This window comes from Odocoileus virginianus, chromosome 7, assembly GCF_023699985.2.
Source record: "Odocoileus virginianus isolate 20LAN1187 ecotype Illinois chromosome 7, Ovbor_1.2, whole genome shotgun sequence".
Taxonomy (NCBI): Eukaryota; Metazoa; Chordata; class Mammalia; order Artiodactyla; family Cervidae; genus Odocoileus; species Odocoileus virginianus.
This window is the reverse complement of record NC_069680.1, coordinates 79883874-79900219: the sequence shown is the minus strand read 5'-3', so window position 1 is coordinate 79900219 and position 16346 is coordinate 79883874. Positions and strand designations below refer to the sequence as shown.

Sequence of the window (16346 nt, the reverse complement as noted above, 5' to 3'; positions counted from 1 at the left end):
AAAGTATGCTTTAGCTGAAAGAACCTTACTGCATACTCTATGTGGATTCTCAGTCTTCAAAAGGTAGGATGTGGGGGTCTAGTGGTTAAGAATCCACCTGCCAATGCAAGGGACATGGGTTTGATCCCAGGTCCCTGGGAAGTTTCCACATGCCACGGCGCAACTAAGCCTGTGCCACAGCTGTTAATACTGAGCCTGCGCACTGGAGCCCATGCTCTGCAATAAAAGAAGCCACAACAATGAGATGCCTGAGAACCACCGCAAAGAGGAGCCCCCACTCGTCACAACTGGAGAAAGCAAACTTGCAGCAACAAAGACCCAGCACAGCCAAAAATAGATAAATAAATAACAATCAAAAAAATATAAGAGTAACATGTAGTAGAGTATTTTAAATACTTTCAGAACATTGTGACTCTGGATGTAATTAAATCCACCTCTGATTCAGAGGCACTTCAGAGACCTGCAGGGCTCAGCCTAATCATTTGGACATCAGTTAATCTTTATGTATACGTATGCTAATGATGAGAGGGTTGTGATGGAGGAAATGTCAGATAATAGTTTATTGCTCTGGAGTGCATCTTTACATGTTCCGAGAACTTTATAATTCAGTCTATGATAACACTGGCTTCTATTTCATCTTCAGAGAACTGAGAAATTGCTGGAAACCATCGATCAGCTTCACCTGGAGTTTGCGAAGAGAGCAGCTCCTTTCAACAACTGGATGGAAGGCGCTATGGAGGATCTACAAGACATGTTCATTGTCCACAGCATTGAAGAGATCCAGGTAACTGAACACAACTCTGTATTCCCACTACTAGAAATGAATTGTAATTTCAAATCTCTCTTTTGTCTCATTTTTTAATTAAGAAAAATGTGGCTGGGGATATCCCTGGCAGTCTAGTGGTTAAGACTCTGAGCTTCCACTTCAGGAAGCAGGGGTTTGCTCCCTAGTCAGGAAACTAAGATTCTGCATGCTGTGCAGCGAGGCCGAAAACACACATGCATATATAGGGCTAGAAAGCCCAATGTACCCTTTGACCTTTAGCTTGAAAATGTGTATACTACTCTGCTACGGCTAAATTAACATCAGCCAGATAAAGGAAAATATGTCTAAAAGGGTATGTTCTTTAAAATAGAATGTGAAATCATATGAGCAGAATAGACATATATGCTCTTGGACTTAGTCACAGCAAATTATGAGTTTATTGGCTGCTAAATTACCTACTTTGCAATGTTTGCATTTACTGTTCATTAAAATCTATAGAATTTCACCAGACTATAAAGCATAAAAAAACACAAATCAGCACCTTCCACCTCCCTCAATCCAAAATGTTCTGCTTTTGATCTCTTCTGGAGCATCGGAGTTACAAATAAGACTTAAAAGTGATTTAAGTTCCTCTCAAATAGCCAGGACCCAATTTATTTAGAGACCATTTGATGTATAATGTAATATAAAGAGAAAATACTGTTAGACTTTTTTCTGATAGATAATAGATAGATCATCAAAACTAATCTAGATGTAAAAGAAATAGTGACGGTTGGGATTTGAACCCAACCAAGGAACAGGAATTCCTGCCAAGGAGCATTCTGGAAGGGTTTGCACCTGGTTGTAAGGGGGATGAAATTACTTCCTTGAACAAGGCCTTTGTCTTCTGAAAGAAGCTGTGACAGTGTTTCTTGCATGCACTCTTAAGCAGAGCTTGGCAATCTGAAATCGTTTCTGGAATAAGTGAGACATCAAAATGTGCCTTGGAAGCCATACTTGATGCGTGGAGTAGTCTCTTCATTTAGTGAAAGGTGTGCTGGCAGGTTGCAGCATCTGTACTGAGTATTAGCATCACCCTGGAAGGTAGTCCCCATGGCATCTACACACAACTGAACATAAGGAGCTGCTGTCTTACATGCTAGGGTCCAAGGATAGGGTTGTTAAGTGGAGGCTTTATAAAGCCTGAGGGGAATGAGTTGGTTTCTGTGGCCTTTTCTTTTGCAGAAAAGGGATGTACTTCCTGGTGGTCTGTAGTTACAAAGGCAGCAAATGGTAGGTTCCTTTTGAGGGGCTAAGGGTAAATAAACCCTGGTCATTAGAAAGAGCCCCTAATCTAAGTTCTGCATGTTGCTGGTGAGTAAGACCTAAACAATAGCTGAGCATCATGATTAAATGAATTATGATTTTTAAAAGAAGAAAACAATTATTTTTTAAAGTTTTTGGATTAATAGACACCAGTGAGTCATCAGGAGGTCTTTTTCTCCCCCCATTTCGATGAACTTGACTTGTGTGTACCAGATAGCTTTTCTGAGACATTCAGAATTTGTCATCCACTGAAGAGTCCTGCAGTTGTAAAGTTATTTATGTGCGTGCCAAAGGGAAGAGCAAACCTGTAAAATTCACTCTGAGCTAAGTCAGGTTTTCTCCGCTTGTCTCTGGCTTAGAGCTTGATCACTGCCCATGAGCAGTTCAAGGCCACGCTGCCCGAGGCCGACGGCGAGCGGCAGTCCATCCTGGCCATCCAGAACGAGGTGGAGAAGGTGATCCAGAGCTATAGCATCAGGATCAGCTCAAGCAACCCCTACAGCACCGTCACCGTGGACGAGATCCGGTCCAAGTGGGACAAGGTGGGTGACTGAGGGTCCAGGGGTGGGCAAGGAGGGTGTGGGTGAGGCGGGTGTTCTCAAGCTGAGGTGGAGAGAAGAGGTGAACCCCTGGGGAAGTTAGAGTGACTCCCTGGTCATCAGAGTTGTGTCCTTCACCCCAACACAGCTGTGTTAAAAGAGAAACTGAGGCATAGTAGCAATTTTAAGTTTTTTTTGAGCAGAAGTCAGTTCGACTGGGCTGCATCCAATCTAGCAGACAGAAGGGAGCTCCATGTACAAAATGAAAGACTTTTATAGGCAGAAAAGAGTAGGAACAAGGAAGTTACAGGGCCAAAAAAAGAAGATTGGTTATTGCAAAGTTACTTCCCTTTAGGGGTCTACCTGGCAGATGGTCTCACTAGTATTGATCAGGTGATTCCTGGTTGACTGGTTTTTAAGATTCCATTTCTGGGAAAGCAGAAACTGTATTTAAGTCTGGGTCTGGTGGAGTGGGATTTAGCATAAGCGACTCTATTTTGGGCCTGTTGTCTTGTTTTTCACAGATGAAATATATTACACTCTTCAATACCTAAATACATTTAGCAGTTTCTATGATTTGTAAGACAGTAGAAATGATTGCCCTTAAGGAAAATCTTATCAGTGTTAGCAAACTCAGTACATGTTATGATGCTAAAACTATTTTTAAAACCCCAGCTGAAAATTTGGTGGAATCCATTTTCTGCTGGTACTTCATCAAAGATTTTTAAGAATATGGGATAGACATGTCCCAAGTGTGTGTGAATTTAAAATGTGGGAAAATTACTTAGGATACTACATAGGGGGAACAAAAGAACTCCTTGCTAATTTACTGCCACTTATACTCTGGGAAACTGTACAGATTTAGTTATAGTCCAGTGGGATCATTTGAGCCCTTTTATCTCATTCTTAAGAAAGATTTATTTTCATGGTCTAAATTGTAGCATGGTTATCTTGGTAGGCTGCTAAGTCTTCAGTGAAGAAGTCCACCAAGTGGATTTGAGGTGGCTTGCTATAAAAACACATGTAACAACTGTTTAGTTAATAAACCATGCAAAAGAGGGGGGAAAGAAACAGGTATGGGAAAGAGAGTGTTAAAACTGAGAGACAGTTAGTTCTTGTTTCTGACCTTAAAATTAGCTCTGGTCTTCTGACAGTCAGAGTAAAAAGGAAACTGTGTTGAGCTGAGTAGTTTCCTTGGGGGGGGGGGGGGGGGGGCGCGGGCGAAGGGATATGTGTCATTTCTTTTCTTAAAATTTATTTATTTTTTAATTGAAGGATAATTGCATTACAGAATTTTGTTATTTTCTGACAAATATCAACATGAATCAGTCACAGGTATACATATGTCCCCTCCCTCCTGATCCTCCCTTCCTTAAAGTGAGACAAACTTTTCTCCCATCACTAAGTTATAAAGCAAAATTTGCCAGAGGGAGTTTTGTGAAAGGGACATTGAATAGTAATGTCTTTTTGCCAATACACACAGAAAAAGGCTTCTGAAGTAGCTCTTTTGTCTGTGGATTCAAAGAGAACTCAGGCATAGCATAAAATGTAAATCACAGGGTACAAATGGAATGGAAAATAATGTAGACCAGGTAGGATCCCTTCCGGTGGGCCAGCATTATACAGGGTTGAGCTCATGAACCTGGCAGGGCTTCCCAACTCTTTTGTGTCTTAGATCCCTTTGGTAGTCCAGGGAAGCCCGTGGATCCCTTCTAATAAAAATATGTATAAATTCATAAAAAATATTAAAGGTTACAAAGCAAATAAATTACATTGAAAAATAGTTATTAAAATATATATGTGTATAACTGAATCACTTTGCTGTACAACTGAAATTAGCACAACATTATAAATCAACTAAACTTCAATAAAAAATAAATGTTAAAACAGACAAAAAATAGATATATGTATTTTTAAAGTTGGAATATACTACCACATTTTAAACCAAGATCTAATAGCAGGTCTAGTAAATGGGAGTGGTGATGAGTGTCCATCCTATTTTGAGAGGTAAGCACTAACTAGTGTATATAAGAATGTGGTTTCTGTTGTGATAAAGTCACAGTGGGTTGGTGTCCATATTCATAATCGAAGGAAATGCTCATTTTCTGCTGGAGCTGGGGAAAATAAGGATGTCAGTTTGGTTCATTCAAGTTCACAAATCCTCTGCACTCTGGACCCAGCCCTGCAACCCTCCCTTCCCCCAACCTGGGTTAGTGCTGCAGGCCGGGAACCCCAAGCTGGACAAATGGTCAGCGTCCCTGGTGCAGACGTAGCCTTTCAGTAGGCACTGGTGGTGCTGGGTGGCAATCAAGGCTAGACTGAGCTCCCCTTTAGTCCCTAAAGTAGGGAGCACACGCCCCCTCCTCCCTCGCCTCCTCCCCTCCTCTCCCACTCTGCTCCCGCCCCTGCCCTCCACCCACCACCACCTATCTTGGTCACTCTTCCTGGACCACCGCTGGCCTCTAACCCCTGTTGTCCTTGAATCCTGGCAGGTGAAGCAGCTTGTGCCCATCCGGGACCAGTCACTGCAGGAGGAGCTGGCCCGCCAGCACGCCAACGAGCGTCTGCGGCGCCAGTTTGCCGCACAGGCCAACGCCATCGGGCCCTGGATCCAGAACAAGATGGAGGTGGGTTGGTGCTTCAGAGAGAGCATATCACGGCCTCCAAATTGGTCCCCAAGCTGCCACAGCCACTGCTCTCCACTCAGAGCCGTGAGAACACTGCCCAAGTCACCTGGGTCTTCCCCTGGGTGGGCCCTGAGAACACTGCCCAAGTCACCTGGGTCTTCCCCTGGGTGGGCCCTGAGAACACTGCCCAAGCCACCTGGGTCTTCCCCTGGGTGGGCCCTGAGAACACTGCCCAGGCCACCTGGGTCTTCCCCTGGGTGGGCCCTGAGAACACTGCCCAGGCCACCTGGGTCTTCCCCTGGGTGGGCCCTGAGAACACTGCCCAGGCCACCTGGGTCTTCCCCTGGGTGGGCCCTGAGAACACTGCCCAGGCCACCTGGGTCTTCCCCTGGGTGGGCCCTGAGAACACTGCCCAGGCCACCTGGGTCTTCCCCTGGGTGGGCCCTGGGCTGTTTGTTGCAGCCTGTGCATCAGTGTAGGGGGGTTGGGGTGAGGGTGGGGTGCTGGGGAAGGGTGCACACCCACCAAAGGCAGCCAAGACTGTTCTTGCTGTCATCCATTCATCTTGTCATTAAAAATGCTGATGGGTCTCCTGCTCAATTTTCAGCCTCTGCAGGACCTAGATTTTAAACCATCCATCCCTAAGGAGGATGCGTGAAGAGTCACAAATACTTGGCATTTTCAGAACCTTTAAGGAAATATAATCTTTGAATGACACCGATTTCTGGGTTCATTGTATTACCAAGAACAGCCAAGAGACATTTATTGACCTACTGTTTTTTTCTTTGAATCCCCCCTTATGGTGATAAAATGTTAGCTTCTTTCTTAAGAGGAGAACATCTAAAAATCTAGGAAATTCTTTTGACTGCTGATGAAACATCCAGTGGTCTGAAATCTCTCTGGCAGCCACATTCCTGCAGACCGTCCCCCGGTCTCCTCGAAAAGAGGCAGCTCCAAGCATCCGTCTTCATTGGAAGAGGCTGAAAGGCCTCCTTTCTTCATGGATCTTGGTTGATTTTTTTCTTTTCCTATTCCCTAGCTAGATTAGAACTGGGGTACTGCCCTATTTCCTACTTCATCTGAAAAATAAGGGACTTTGGCTGCCACCTAAAATGCTGGCGTAGCTGGCATCAGAAGCAGAGCCAGGAAGGATGCCGCCCACAGTCACTCCGGGCCGGCTCACCTTCCTCCTCCCCTGCCCTTGCCCCCACCAGGAGATTGCCCGGAGCTCCATCCAGATCACAGGGGCCCTGGAGGACCAGATGAACCAGCTGAAGCAGTACGAGCACAACATCATTAACTACAAGAACAACATCGACAAGCTGGAAGGCGACCATCAGCTCATCCAGGAGGCCCTGGTCTTTGACAACAAGCACACTAATTATACCATGGAGGTAGAGCTGCCGCAGGGCCTGCGGTGCCCTGGCGTCTGCCCGTGGCCGTGTCACCTGGTCGGGGGTTTCTGCCCACCTTTGTCTCTGTCTGTTCCTGTTTGTTCTACGAGTATGACAGTGGGGGATCATTAAGCCTTTACTGTCGCTCTATGTGAAACAGTTTTGTGAACTGGATCAAGCACTGTGTGGGGGTGATCAATCGCTCAGTCGTGTCCAACTCTTTGCAGCCCCATGGACTATAGCCTGTCGTGCTCCTCTGTCCATGGGATTTCCAAGTCAAGAATACTGGAGTGGGTTGCCGTTTCCTCCTCCATGGGATCTTCCTGACCCAGAGATTGAACTCACGTCTCTTGCATCTCCTACATTGGCAGGTGGATTCTTTACCACTAGCGCCACCTGAGCAGCTCAGATCAAGTGCTATATAGTTATTATTTATCAACATCATCCCCAACTTTGTCATCATTATCATCACAACAGTGAATTCACTGCGCTGCTTTGGAGAGACTCTCAGGAATGGGACTGTTCCATTTCTACCAGTTTGGTCCAGTTTGATCTTTCGGGAGCCAGTGGGTATAATCCAGGGCCCATCCTGCTGCCTGGTTAGTGACAGAAAGACTGCACACTGTACATTTTATTCTACAAAGCGTTAGTTGTCACTGTTAGAGCCCTGCTCCTCACTTCTGAGTATTTCCCACTACAGAATCTTGAAAAAGAGTGGAAAAGTAGAATTTTTTAAAAAAGCATATAGAAGTCCTACTTGCCTCCCTTTGGATTGACTCTCCTGTTATGAAAATGAGCAGGCGAGACTGACCTACTGGGAGAATCTGGAGCTGATCATTTTCTGTTTCCCTTGGTAGCACATCCGTGTGGGCTGGGAGCTGCTGCTGACGACTATCGCCAGAACCATCAACGAGGTGGAGACCCAGATCCTGACGAGAGATGCGAAGGGCATCACCCAGGAGCAGATGAATGAGTTCAGAGCCTCCTTCAACCACTTTGACAGGGTACCTCACTCCTAGTCATTTGAAAGGCAGCGCTGCAGACATCAAAAGACGTATTGGAAATAGTACTCATGCTGTTATTTTTAAGTTGCCGTGCCCTTAAAATTTACTGAGAAACAGGATGATTCAGGCCAGAGGAAAAGAGCCACTGAAATGAAGTGTGCTAAGTTCTGATGTTGCTCAAGGTGACATCAGACAAAGTCTAGGTTTGTGGGCCCTTTTATACGGATCACTTAACAAATGCCTTTGTAGTTGGGAGCAAAGCAAGATTTATTCTAAGTGAAAGTGTATCCTTAACAGAATATAGTTGAAGGATTTAGGTCATTTTCTAAGCACTTAAATACAAAGCTCTAATGTACTTTTCCTAATTAACTATTTAGGTGAAGCACCTGATGAAAATTAGCCTACTCTTTTGCCATAAAACTTAATTTTCTTTTTTAATGAACAAAATCAGCTCATGAAATTTTATAAGGAAAATGTATCAACAAAATGATGATGATATAAAAAGTTTAGTGCTACTCTTAAAATATTATCTAATACTTTTATTTAAATATAGTTGGGTAAAACCAGTTCTTCACAAGAAAATGCCCAGTTTGCTTCATTTAGTTAATAGTGACTCCTAAGGCCACATTCCATTTGTTAAAAGATCCCTAACAAAATATATTTCATTCTTTTGCTCAGGACCCTGTGTATGATTTACAAATATTAGTCCTATGGTTCTTAAAATGCCTATGGACTAGGCCCAGCCATATTCAGGCCTATTAATGAGTTCAGAAAGTAGACTTCTGATCAGGGAACTGAGGCATAAGTAAAGTATTATATACAGAGATGGATACTAAAGTTATTTTGGCTTCAGCACAGCTGTACTATCTATGCTATAACACTGACCTGACTTCCTTCAGGTTGGGTCATTTTCCTCCCATGGAGGGAAATAATTGACCGTTGTTCCTGCACGCATCACCTGGGCTTGTAGGAGGACAGCTCCGCTTGTTTGGGCTGCTTCAGAGAGGGAAAATCCACATCTGTTTCAATCCAGAGTAATGAGGTTGTCTTTTGCAACAAAAGTCCAAACGGGGACAATGCAGAACCTGCCAAGTTTAAAAGTTTAAGTAAAGCAACTATAGTCCAATAAAAATTAATTAAAAAACAGAAAACCCAGCTTCCCAGTCTCAGTGAACAATTTACATTCATCTATCAAGAACTCCTTTCATACCAGCTTTCCCTTCCCGCCCCCAGTAAACAAATTAATAGAAGTTTAAGTTAAGGATTCTGTGTCTTGGAGGGACTTGGACCTGAGAGTGGCTGCAGGGTAATGCAGCATGAATCCTAGCCCTGCTGTCATCTTTAGGGGGATTTTACAAGCGAGGTCTGCCTGGGGTCTTAAGAGTGTGAGGCTTTCTCAGAACACTTACATTGTGTTTGGTCATCGATGGGTGGCAGTGGACAGCTTCTGACGTGGTCATTTTCAGTGGCACTGGGTATTCCTCCTGCTTTCTTGACTGTGTGGTCTCCATTTCCAAATGCTGTTTACCCTCCTTCCCTACTTTTTCCTTTTTAAGAAATTATTTTGTGATGTAATGTCCCTATGTTGAGCCTGTCCTTTCTGGAAATCAGACCTTTAAAAATTCTTTGGCAGATGTCACGATGTCCCTTCTCTTGCTGGATTTTGTTCCCTGGTCAAGTCGAGTTATTTATTTTGCTTCTAACACTCAACTTCTTTCTTCTTTCTTTTTGTTGGAAGAGGAAGAATGGTCTAATGGATCATGAGGATTTCAGAGCCTGCCTGATCTCCATGGGTTATGACTTGGTAAGACAGAAGTTGAAATTTTATTACTATGATATTCTACTGAGCTTATTTAGGTTTGTATTTTAGAAGACAGCTGCCTTAAACTATGGCAGCCCACTTGGGTGGGATTGTTTCATTTACCAAGGTAACATTGAAGGTTTGCCTGGTACCATATGAAAATAACTTCCCGGAGTCAGAACATACATTTTCATTCAGTCATTGGTCAGCTGGTTTTTTTCTTGTGAAGGAAGATAACATAAACTTTCCTGATGGTTTTTAAACAGCATTATTTGAGAGATAATTTACATACCATACAATTTGCCCATTGAAAGTAGATACTTCAATGGCTTTTCCTGGTGATGTTTAAAGTGCTTTTTCCTCTAGTATTTTAGAAGGTAAAAAGTTTTTAGTGGGCTTCCCTGGTAGCTCAGTGGTAAAGAATCCCCCTGCCAGTGCCAGAGACACGGGGTTGATCCTTGATCCGGGAAGATCCCACGTGCCTTGGAGCAACTGAGCTCATGCACCACAACTACTGAGCCTGTGCTCTGGAGCCTGGGAACTACTACTCCCGAGCCCCCGCGCTCAGGAGGGGGCTAGAGTCCTAGAGCCGTGAGTCCTAGAGCCCGTGCTCCAAACGGGAGAAGCCACCACCACGAGCAGCCCTTGTGCAGCTAGAGAGTAGCCCCCACTCTTGGCAACTAGAGCAAAGCCCACGCAGCAGTGAAGACCTAGCACAGCCCCAAAATTAATAAAGTAATTATTTTTTAAAAAGTTTACAGTCAGCTAAGAAATCTTACATTTCCCTGTGGGTTGTGAGTACCTGTATTAACCTCAGTTCTCTGTTACCTGTTAACACATTACTGACCAAAGACATTTAATGTCTTTTGTTACCTGAACATTATTGACTGGAGATGTGAGAGTGATAATAATTTACATCATCATGCGAAGCTGTTAGAGCTTAAAATTGATCAAGGGTTCATTATGCAAGACTTAACGATTGTTGTTGTCATTCACATTTTGCCCCATTAGCTTCTTTTCCCAACTTGTGTATATTATAAACACAAGCTTATTACCAATTTTCAAAAATGATGCATAGCGAAATTTTGAGTGAAGAATTTTTCAATGCATTTTATGCAAATTCTTTCTGATTGTCCAAGTGACATATATACTTTAGTGTCTCATAATATGATAGTTCTTCCAAATATAGTTCTGATTCAGACGATGTGAAAATTAGACCAACAAAATGACAAAATATCTTAGTGATTGATTCTGATACGGAAAGTGAAAGTGAAACTCACTGCTGGAGAGAATTTATAGGTGTAATTATTGAATGTAATAACCTGCAAAGTGTTAGTGAAGTAATAGTATTAATTTTGGCCAGTCAAAGCAAAAATCACTGTCCCACAGGCATTAGTTTCTGCGAAAATCCCCCAGTCAATAATGACTTAATATGTAATGTTGAACATGAACTACTTTGATGCTTCTCCCCTTTGAAATAAGCACTGTGAGAGCCCGCCTCTAACCCGCCTCTAATACTGCCTTCTCTTGGGCAGTATTATTCTTCTCAATTATAGCCTGAGAAAAGGCCTCAGTCTCTGAATTCTTCCATAATTATGTTAAGTCCCAAGGCAACAGGGCTTCCTTGGTGGCTCAGCAGTAAAGAATCTGCCTGCCAGTGGAGGAGATGGGGAATGTGGGTTTGATGCCTTGGTCAGGAAGATCCCCTGGAGAAGAATATGGTAACCCGCTCCAATATTCTTGCCTGGGCAATCCTATAGTCAGAGGAGCCTGGTGGGCTGCAGTCCATGGGGTGACCAAAAGAGTCAGACATGACTTTCAACTGAACAACAACCCAGGGCAACACGGATCAGAGAGAGAGGAATTCTGACATCAGGAGCTTCTGGGCTGGTGCTTAGCTACACTTCAAAACCCTTCCATGGCAGTAAACTTAAGTCGCCCATCAGGGGAATCTGTTCCCAAAGTGGAAGGGAAGTGCAGGGGATGTTTAAGCTTTCAAGCAAAAAGGAACTTGCATGCCAACAGGTAAAGGCGGGAGAGCAGCACAGTTAGGAGTTGTGCACTGTGGGAGTCAGTGTCTCCTTGCAACCTTGCCGCAGGGTGAAGCTGAGTTTGCCCGCATCATGACCCTGGTGGATCCCAACGGGCAGGGCACTGTCACCTTCCAGTCCTTCATCGACTTCATGACCAGAGAGACGGCTGACACCGACACTGCCGAGCAGGTCATCGCGTCCTTCCGGATCCTGGCTTCCGACAAGGTCTGCATCAGCACATTTTCTTCTGCCTATCTGACAGTTTACTGCTTTATTCCAATAAGAATGGAAACAGTGTTGCAAATAATAATGATTTTGATACTACTGCATTTTATACCACATCTGCACTGAATTCAGAAGGCACTAAGCAGAACAGTGGTGTACTCAGAACAGATTAAACACAGACATTCTGTCCTGGCATTTGTGCTTGGTCCTTATGGGGAGTTTTACAGAAGGAACCAACAGTATGAATTTTGCAGGTTTTTTTTGTGTGTGTTTTTCTGGTTCAACCCTATTTTACATTCTGGATTGGTAGATAAGATTTCTGAAAGATGAAGCAGTGCAGTCCAGATGTTAGAAAACCAAGAACCTTCTCTCAAGGATCAATGACACTGTGCCCAGCCCTTGGAGCAGAGTTAAATAGAGCCATTCATTCTTTGTAAAAATTGGCAAGTTTTTCATTACATGTAACCTAGAAATTAAGTAGGAGTTTAATCGCAAGTTTAGAATTTTCAAATCTCCCAAAACAATATTAAAACATTTCAGTATGTATAAATTCAATTTGGGATATGATTCCTTTGCCTTGTGTTCTAGCCGAAAGAGAAAGGAAGTTAGGATTCTAAAACACATCAGCTTGGCCATGTTTATTACCTTAAAAAAATCTTATCTGACAACATAAACTATCTTTAAAATAATTATGTTTGTTTTAAAATGAATCCTTTATCATGTGGATAGGGGTTGAGGGGAGAAAGTCCAACTGATGTAGGAGATAATAAACTGATGTAGGAGAAATTAATAAAATAATAAATGTAGGGGATGGGGGTTATCTAACACCCCCAAAACCATACTATATATTACAATATATTTGCTCTTTATTTATCTTGACCTATCAGTCTCTTTTATGAGAATTATCCGATTTTCTCTTGGACATTTGACATTAAAAACAAAAACAAAAGACTCTGTTGTTCAATGTCAGTTTAGTTTTGCTTTAGAAGGAGTTTTTCAGCAGTGGCAACATGCCTCTAGTTTTTTAATAAATTGTGTAGGAAAGCAAGCACATATCACATGTATTTTTTAAAAACCACATTGATCATTTTAAATTAAATATTCCTATATTTTCATCAGTGTATGGTATAAGCCAACCTCCCCTTTATCTTTCTGTATGAAATTTACATCGTAGTATTCTTCACTAACATTATGGCTCAGTTTGAGAAGTGTTGATGGTATTGCTGTCTTTGCCTCTGTGAAGTATATTAAATTTCCCACTGGCCAGAAGACAAGTTACAAGTAAAACTAAGCCTTTGATTGACTTCGGGTACTGTGCCCCTTAGACTCCCTACCTTTAGTCTTTTATTTTTTTAATCTTTATATTAGAATATAGTTGATTAACAATGTCATGTTAATTTCAGGTGTATAGCAGAGTGATTCAGTTAATCCTTTTTTTAACAATTAAACAAATGCAAGAAGTATGTCAGAATTTAAACCATTTAAGTTCCAGTGTGTCTTGCCATTGATTTTTCAAACATGTGTGTATTGTTTTCCAGCCATACATCTTGGCGGAGGAGCTGCGTCGGGAGCTGCCCCCAGATCAGGCCCAGTACTGCATCAAGAGGATGCCTGCCTACTCAGGCCCAGGCAGCGTGCCCGGAGCCCTGGATTACACCGCCTTCTCCTCCGCACTCTATGGGGAGAGCGATCTGTGAGGCTGGGGTTTTGTAGTCGCTGATCAGAACGCAATAAAAGCTGAAGTCACAGTTTGTTTCTTGGAAACTTTGACAAACTTTATTACGTTATAGAGGGAGAACACTTTTTTCTCAGCTCAGTTATTGCCAGCAATGTAATATGGCTGAAGTTAAGTTTTTCCAGTAGATGACATAGCATACTTTATAAGTAGGTTTCTTTACTTCTGAGTTTTTAGCTAAATGCAATGGAACATCAGGGGTTCTGCTGGTTTCTTTGATAAAACACAGCCAATCCTTGGGTAGTGTGAAATTAGGAAGAGCTAAGGATAGAAGGAACATACAAAATGGGAAAATTTTGAAATATCCAAGATTCAAGACCAGAAAAATAATAGTAAATGTTTGACATTTAAAAAAAATATTCTTCATATATATATAATATGTTTATATGGTTATCTCTTGGGGAATATATTTGGGATACTGCTGTTTTACTTTCTGGCTTATCCAAAGATTAACTATATTTAAGATAAATGGTAACTGTCACCTTGTTAGCTGAATTGAATATTGTGAACTTCCAGAGAATAGAAACAGACACCCCAAAAGACTTTTAGCACTTAAAACATTTTAGGTAGAAATCATAGTCAGCTCTTCGTTATTTAGGACGACATAGTCCAGTTAGTGGATTGCATTGCCTTACTCATACTGCAAAGCAGGAACCTCGCCATGGAAGTTAGTTTCACTGCCAGGGAGGAAGATGGAATCACTAGGTAAATGTGTTTGGGGAGGATTATTTATTGATTCCAGTTTCCTGTGCTTTTTTAGAGCTTGTTAGTACGTTAGAGTCTGACTAGATGACCATATAGACGTGCTCTGTTTTTAAACAAACAGGTATCAATAGCAGTAGTTGGGGGACAAGTCAAGAGCTGCTATTTTTATAGCTCTCCAGGCAGAATTTCTCCTTTTTTGCCTTTTAGTGTTATTATCTGGTAAAGAGAAGGTTAGAGGGAAGAGCTGGTAGGAAAGGACATTCTCACCAACAGTAGAGGTAAGTTCTTTAACTGCAGAACCTTTACATACTTCAGGTGAATGCATTCTGTGTAGAGGAGTTGTTGATGTTTCTGCCAGCTCTTGGTGAGTGTCCCGCTGTGACTGGATGGGGCATTGCGATACATGCTTCCACGTCTATGTGGCAGCCCCCTGCAGAGGACACCAGTGGCTCCTGCCATCCCTGTCTGTCAGCTTTCATTCATTCTTCTGCTCGTGCTGCTCTATGCTTACTCCCCTGTTTTTCCATCTAGTTGACAGCTTGTAAAGAATAAAGAAGGAATTCTTTTTATATCTGAATCCTTAATGATCAGATGAATTAGAAACAAACAAAAACCGTTGTAAACAGCAATTGAAGTGTTACTAGAAAAACAGTCATGTGCCTGTTAACCTATAGTCTTTTTATTCAGATTTTTGTAGATTTCCACCAGTAGCTGGAAATGGGATATTTTCCATTCATGACTGTCCCGTAACTTAATATTTTTACACAGTTGGCCCACTTAGAACCTTCAGCCTTTGTAAGTTTCATTTAATTTGCTTCATTTTATTAAGTAGCTGATAGTTTACAAATTTCTGAAATCTGAGTCCTTGAGTTCAGTGCCAGACACTTTTGGGGTGGTGTTTCGGTGAACTGTGACTCCTTATTCTACTTCATGCAGGTGCTATATTCCAGCTGTATAGGGAGAAAAATGGGAAGATACTCTGCCTTTGAGGCTACTAGCGGGAATTTGTGGTGTTTTACAATTGGTATGGGTAGTTCATCTTCCTAAAATTTTAGTTTCTTTACAACATTCAAGCAAGAGAATGGATCAACACTATCTGCTAACAAATGAAAAAGGGAAATAAACTCTGAAACACTTAATAAACATGTTTATACTCTCATTTTAGAAGTTATTTTTATTTCTGAAGCTGAATTATTGATTAAACTTAATTTGTAAAAGAAAAGGAATCCCTGTTTTATTATTATTATCATTTCAACTAATAACCAGTTTCTTTGGTTAACCACAAGCTTTCCTCACTTAAAATTTCCATCATCACTTAAAACTCTCATTTGGTTTAGCATTTGTCTTGTTTAAAGAACTAGAGACTGGCTTGTTGGGTAGAGGGTAAATTTGAGATGAGGAATTAAGGTTGGCTCATTTAGAGGTGAGTGATGAATGGACTAGGGAACGAAATGGATTAGGAAGAAATTTTTACCCCAGATATCATTTCAGAATTCCCAGTAGGTATTTTGAAAATGTATGGCACCTCCATACTTCTAGTTGTGGAGGTCTGGGTTAAGACCGGGACATCTGCATTTTTTGAAAGCTCCATGGATGATTCTACTAACCCTCAGTTGAAAACCACTGGATTAGAGGTAATGGAAAGGGTTATTAGTAATCAGGAAGTGTAAAACAGATAGAGAAGCTCTTACTAGAATGGTTAATAGTTGAACCACATGAATGTGTCCAGGCCAACCCCTGTACCATCTGGTTGATGATATACAAATATTGGCAATGGCTAAATTTCAGATGGGTACACTTGGCTTCATATTCTTTTCTGCTGCGTACCTGATTGATACATATTCATGAAATAAGCTGGAGATGAGCTTCTTACAGCCTTTAAGTGAAAAGAAGCAAATCAAAATGATATCAAGTCAGAAACTTGTAATTCTTTTTTAATTAATTTTAATTGGAGGATAGTTGATTTTTAATGTTGTATTAATTTCAGGTATACAACAAAGTGGATCAGTCATACATACACATATTCACTCTTTTTAAGATTCTTGGGTCATTGCCGAGCACTTGAGTGGAATTCTCTATGCTCTGTAGTCAGTCATTATTAGTTACCTGCTTTATATGTAGCAGTCTGTGTATGTTAATCCCCATCTCCTAGTTTATTCCTCCCTGTCTTGGTATTTTAAGAAGTAGCTAATTGTTACCAAGCTGACAAAGA

At 41.8% G+C, this 16346-nt stretch overlaps 1 protein-coding gene across 1 annotated transcript in view; it reads left to right on the top strand.

Annotated features, from left to right (window-relative positions):
- Window positions 1–15293, top strand: part of ACTN2 (actinin alpha 2) — a 78751-nt gene extending 63458 nt beyond the window's left edge. The window contains exons 14-21 of the mRNA XM_070471037.1: window positions 644–784; window positions 2431–2613; window positions 5103–5237; window positions 6452–6631; window positions 7489–7635; window positions 9374–9439; window positions 11536–11694; window positions 13233–15293. Of these exons, the coding sequence (XP_070327138.1) occupies window positions 644–784; window positions 2431–2613; window positions 5103–5237; window positions 6452–6631; window positions 7489–7635; window positions 9374–9439; window positions 11536–11694; window positions 13233–13391 (1170 nt within the window). The 3' untranslated portion in view covers window positions 13392–15293. The remainder of the gene's footprint in view (window positions 1–643; window positions 785–2430; window positions 2614–5102; window positions 5238–6451; window positions 6632–7488; window positions 7636–9373; window positions 9440–11535; window positions 11695–13232) is intronic.
- The last annotated feature ends 1053 nt before the right edge of the window (window positions 15294–16346 follow it).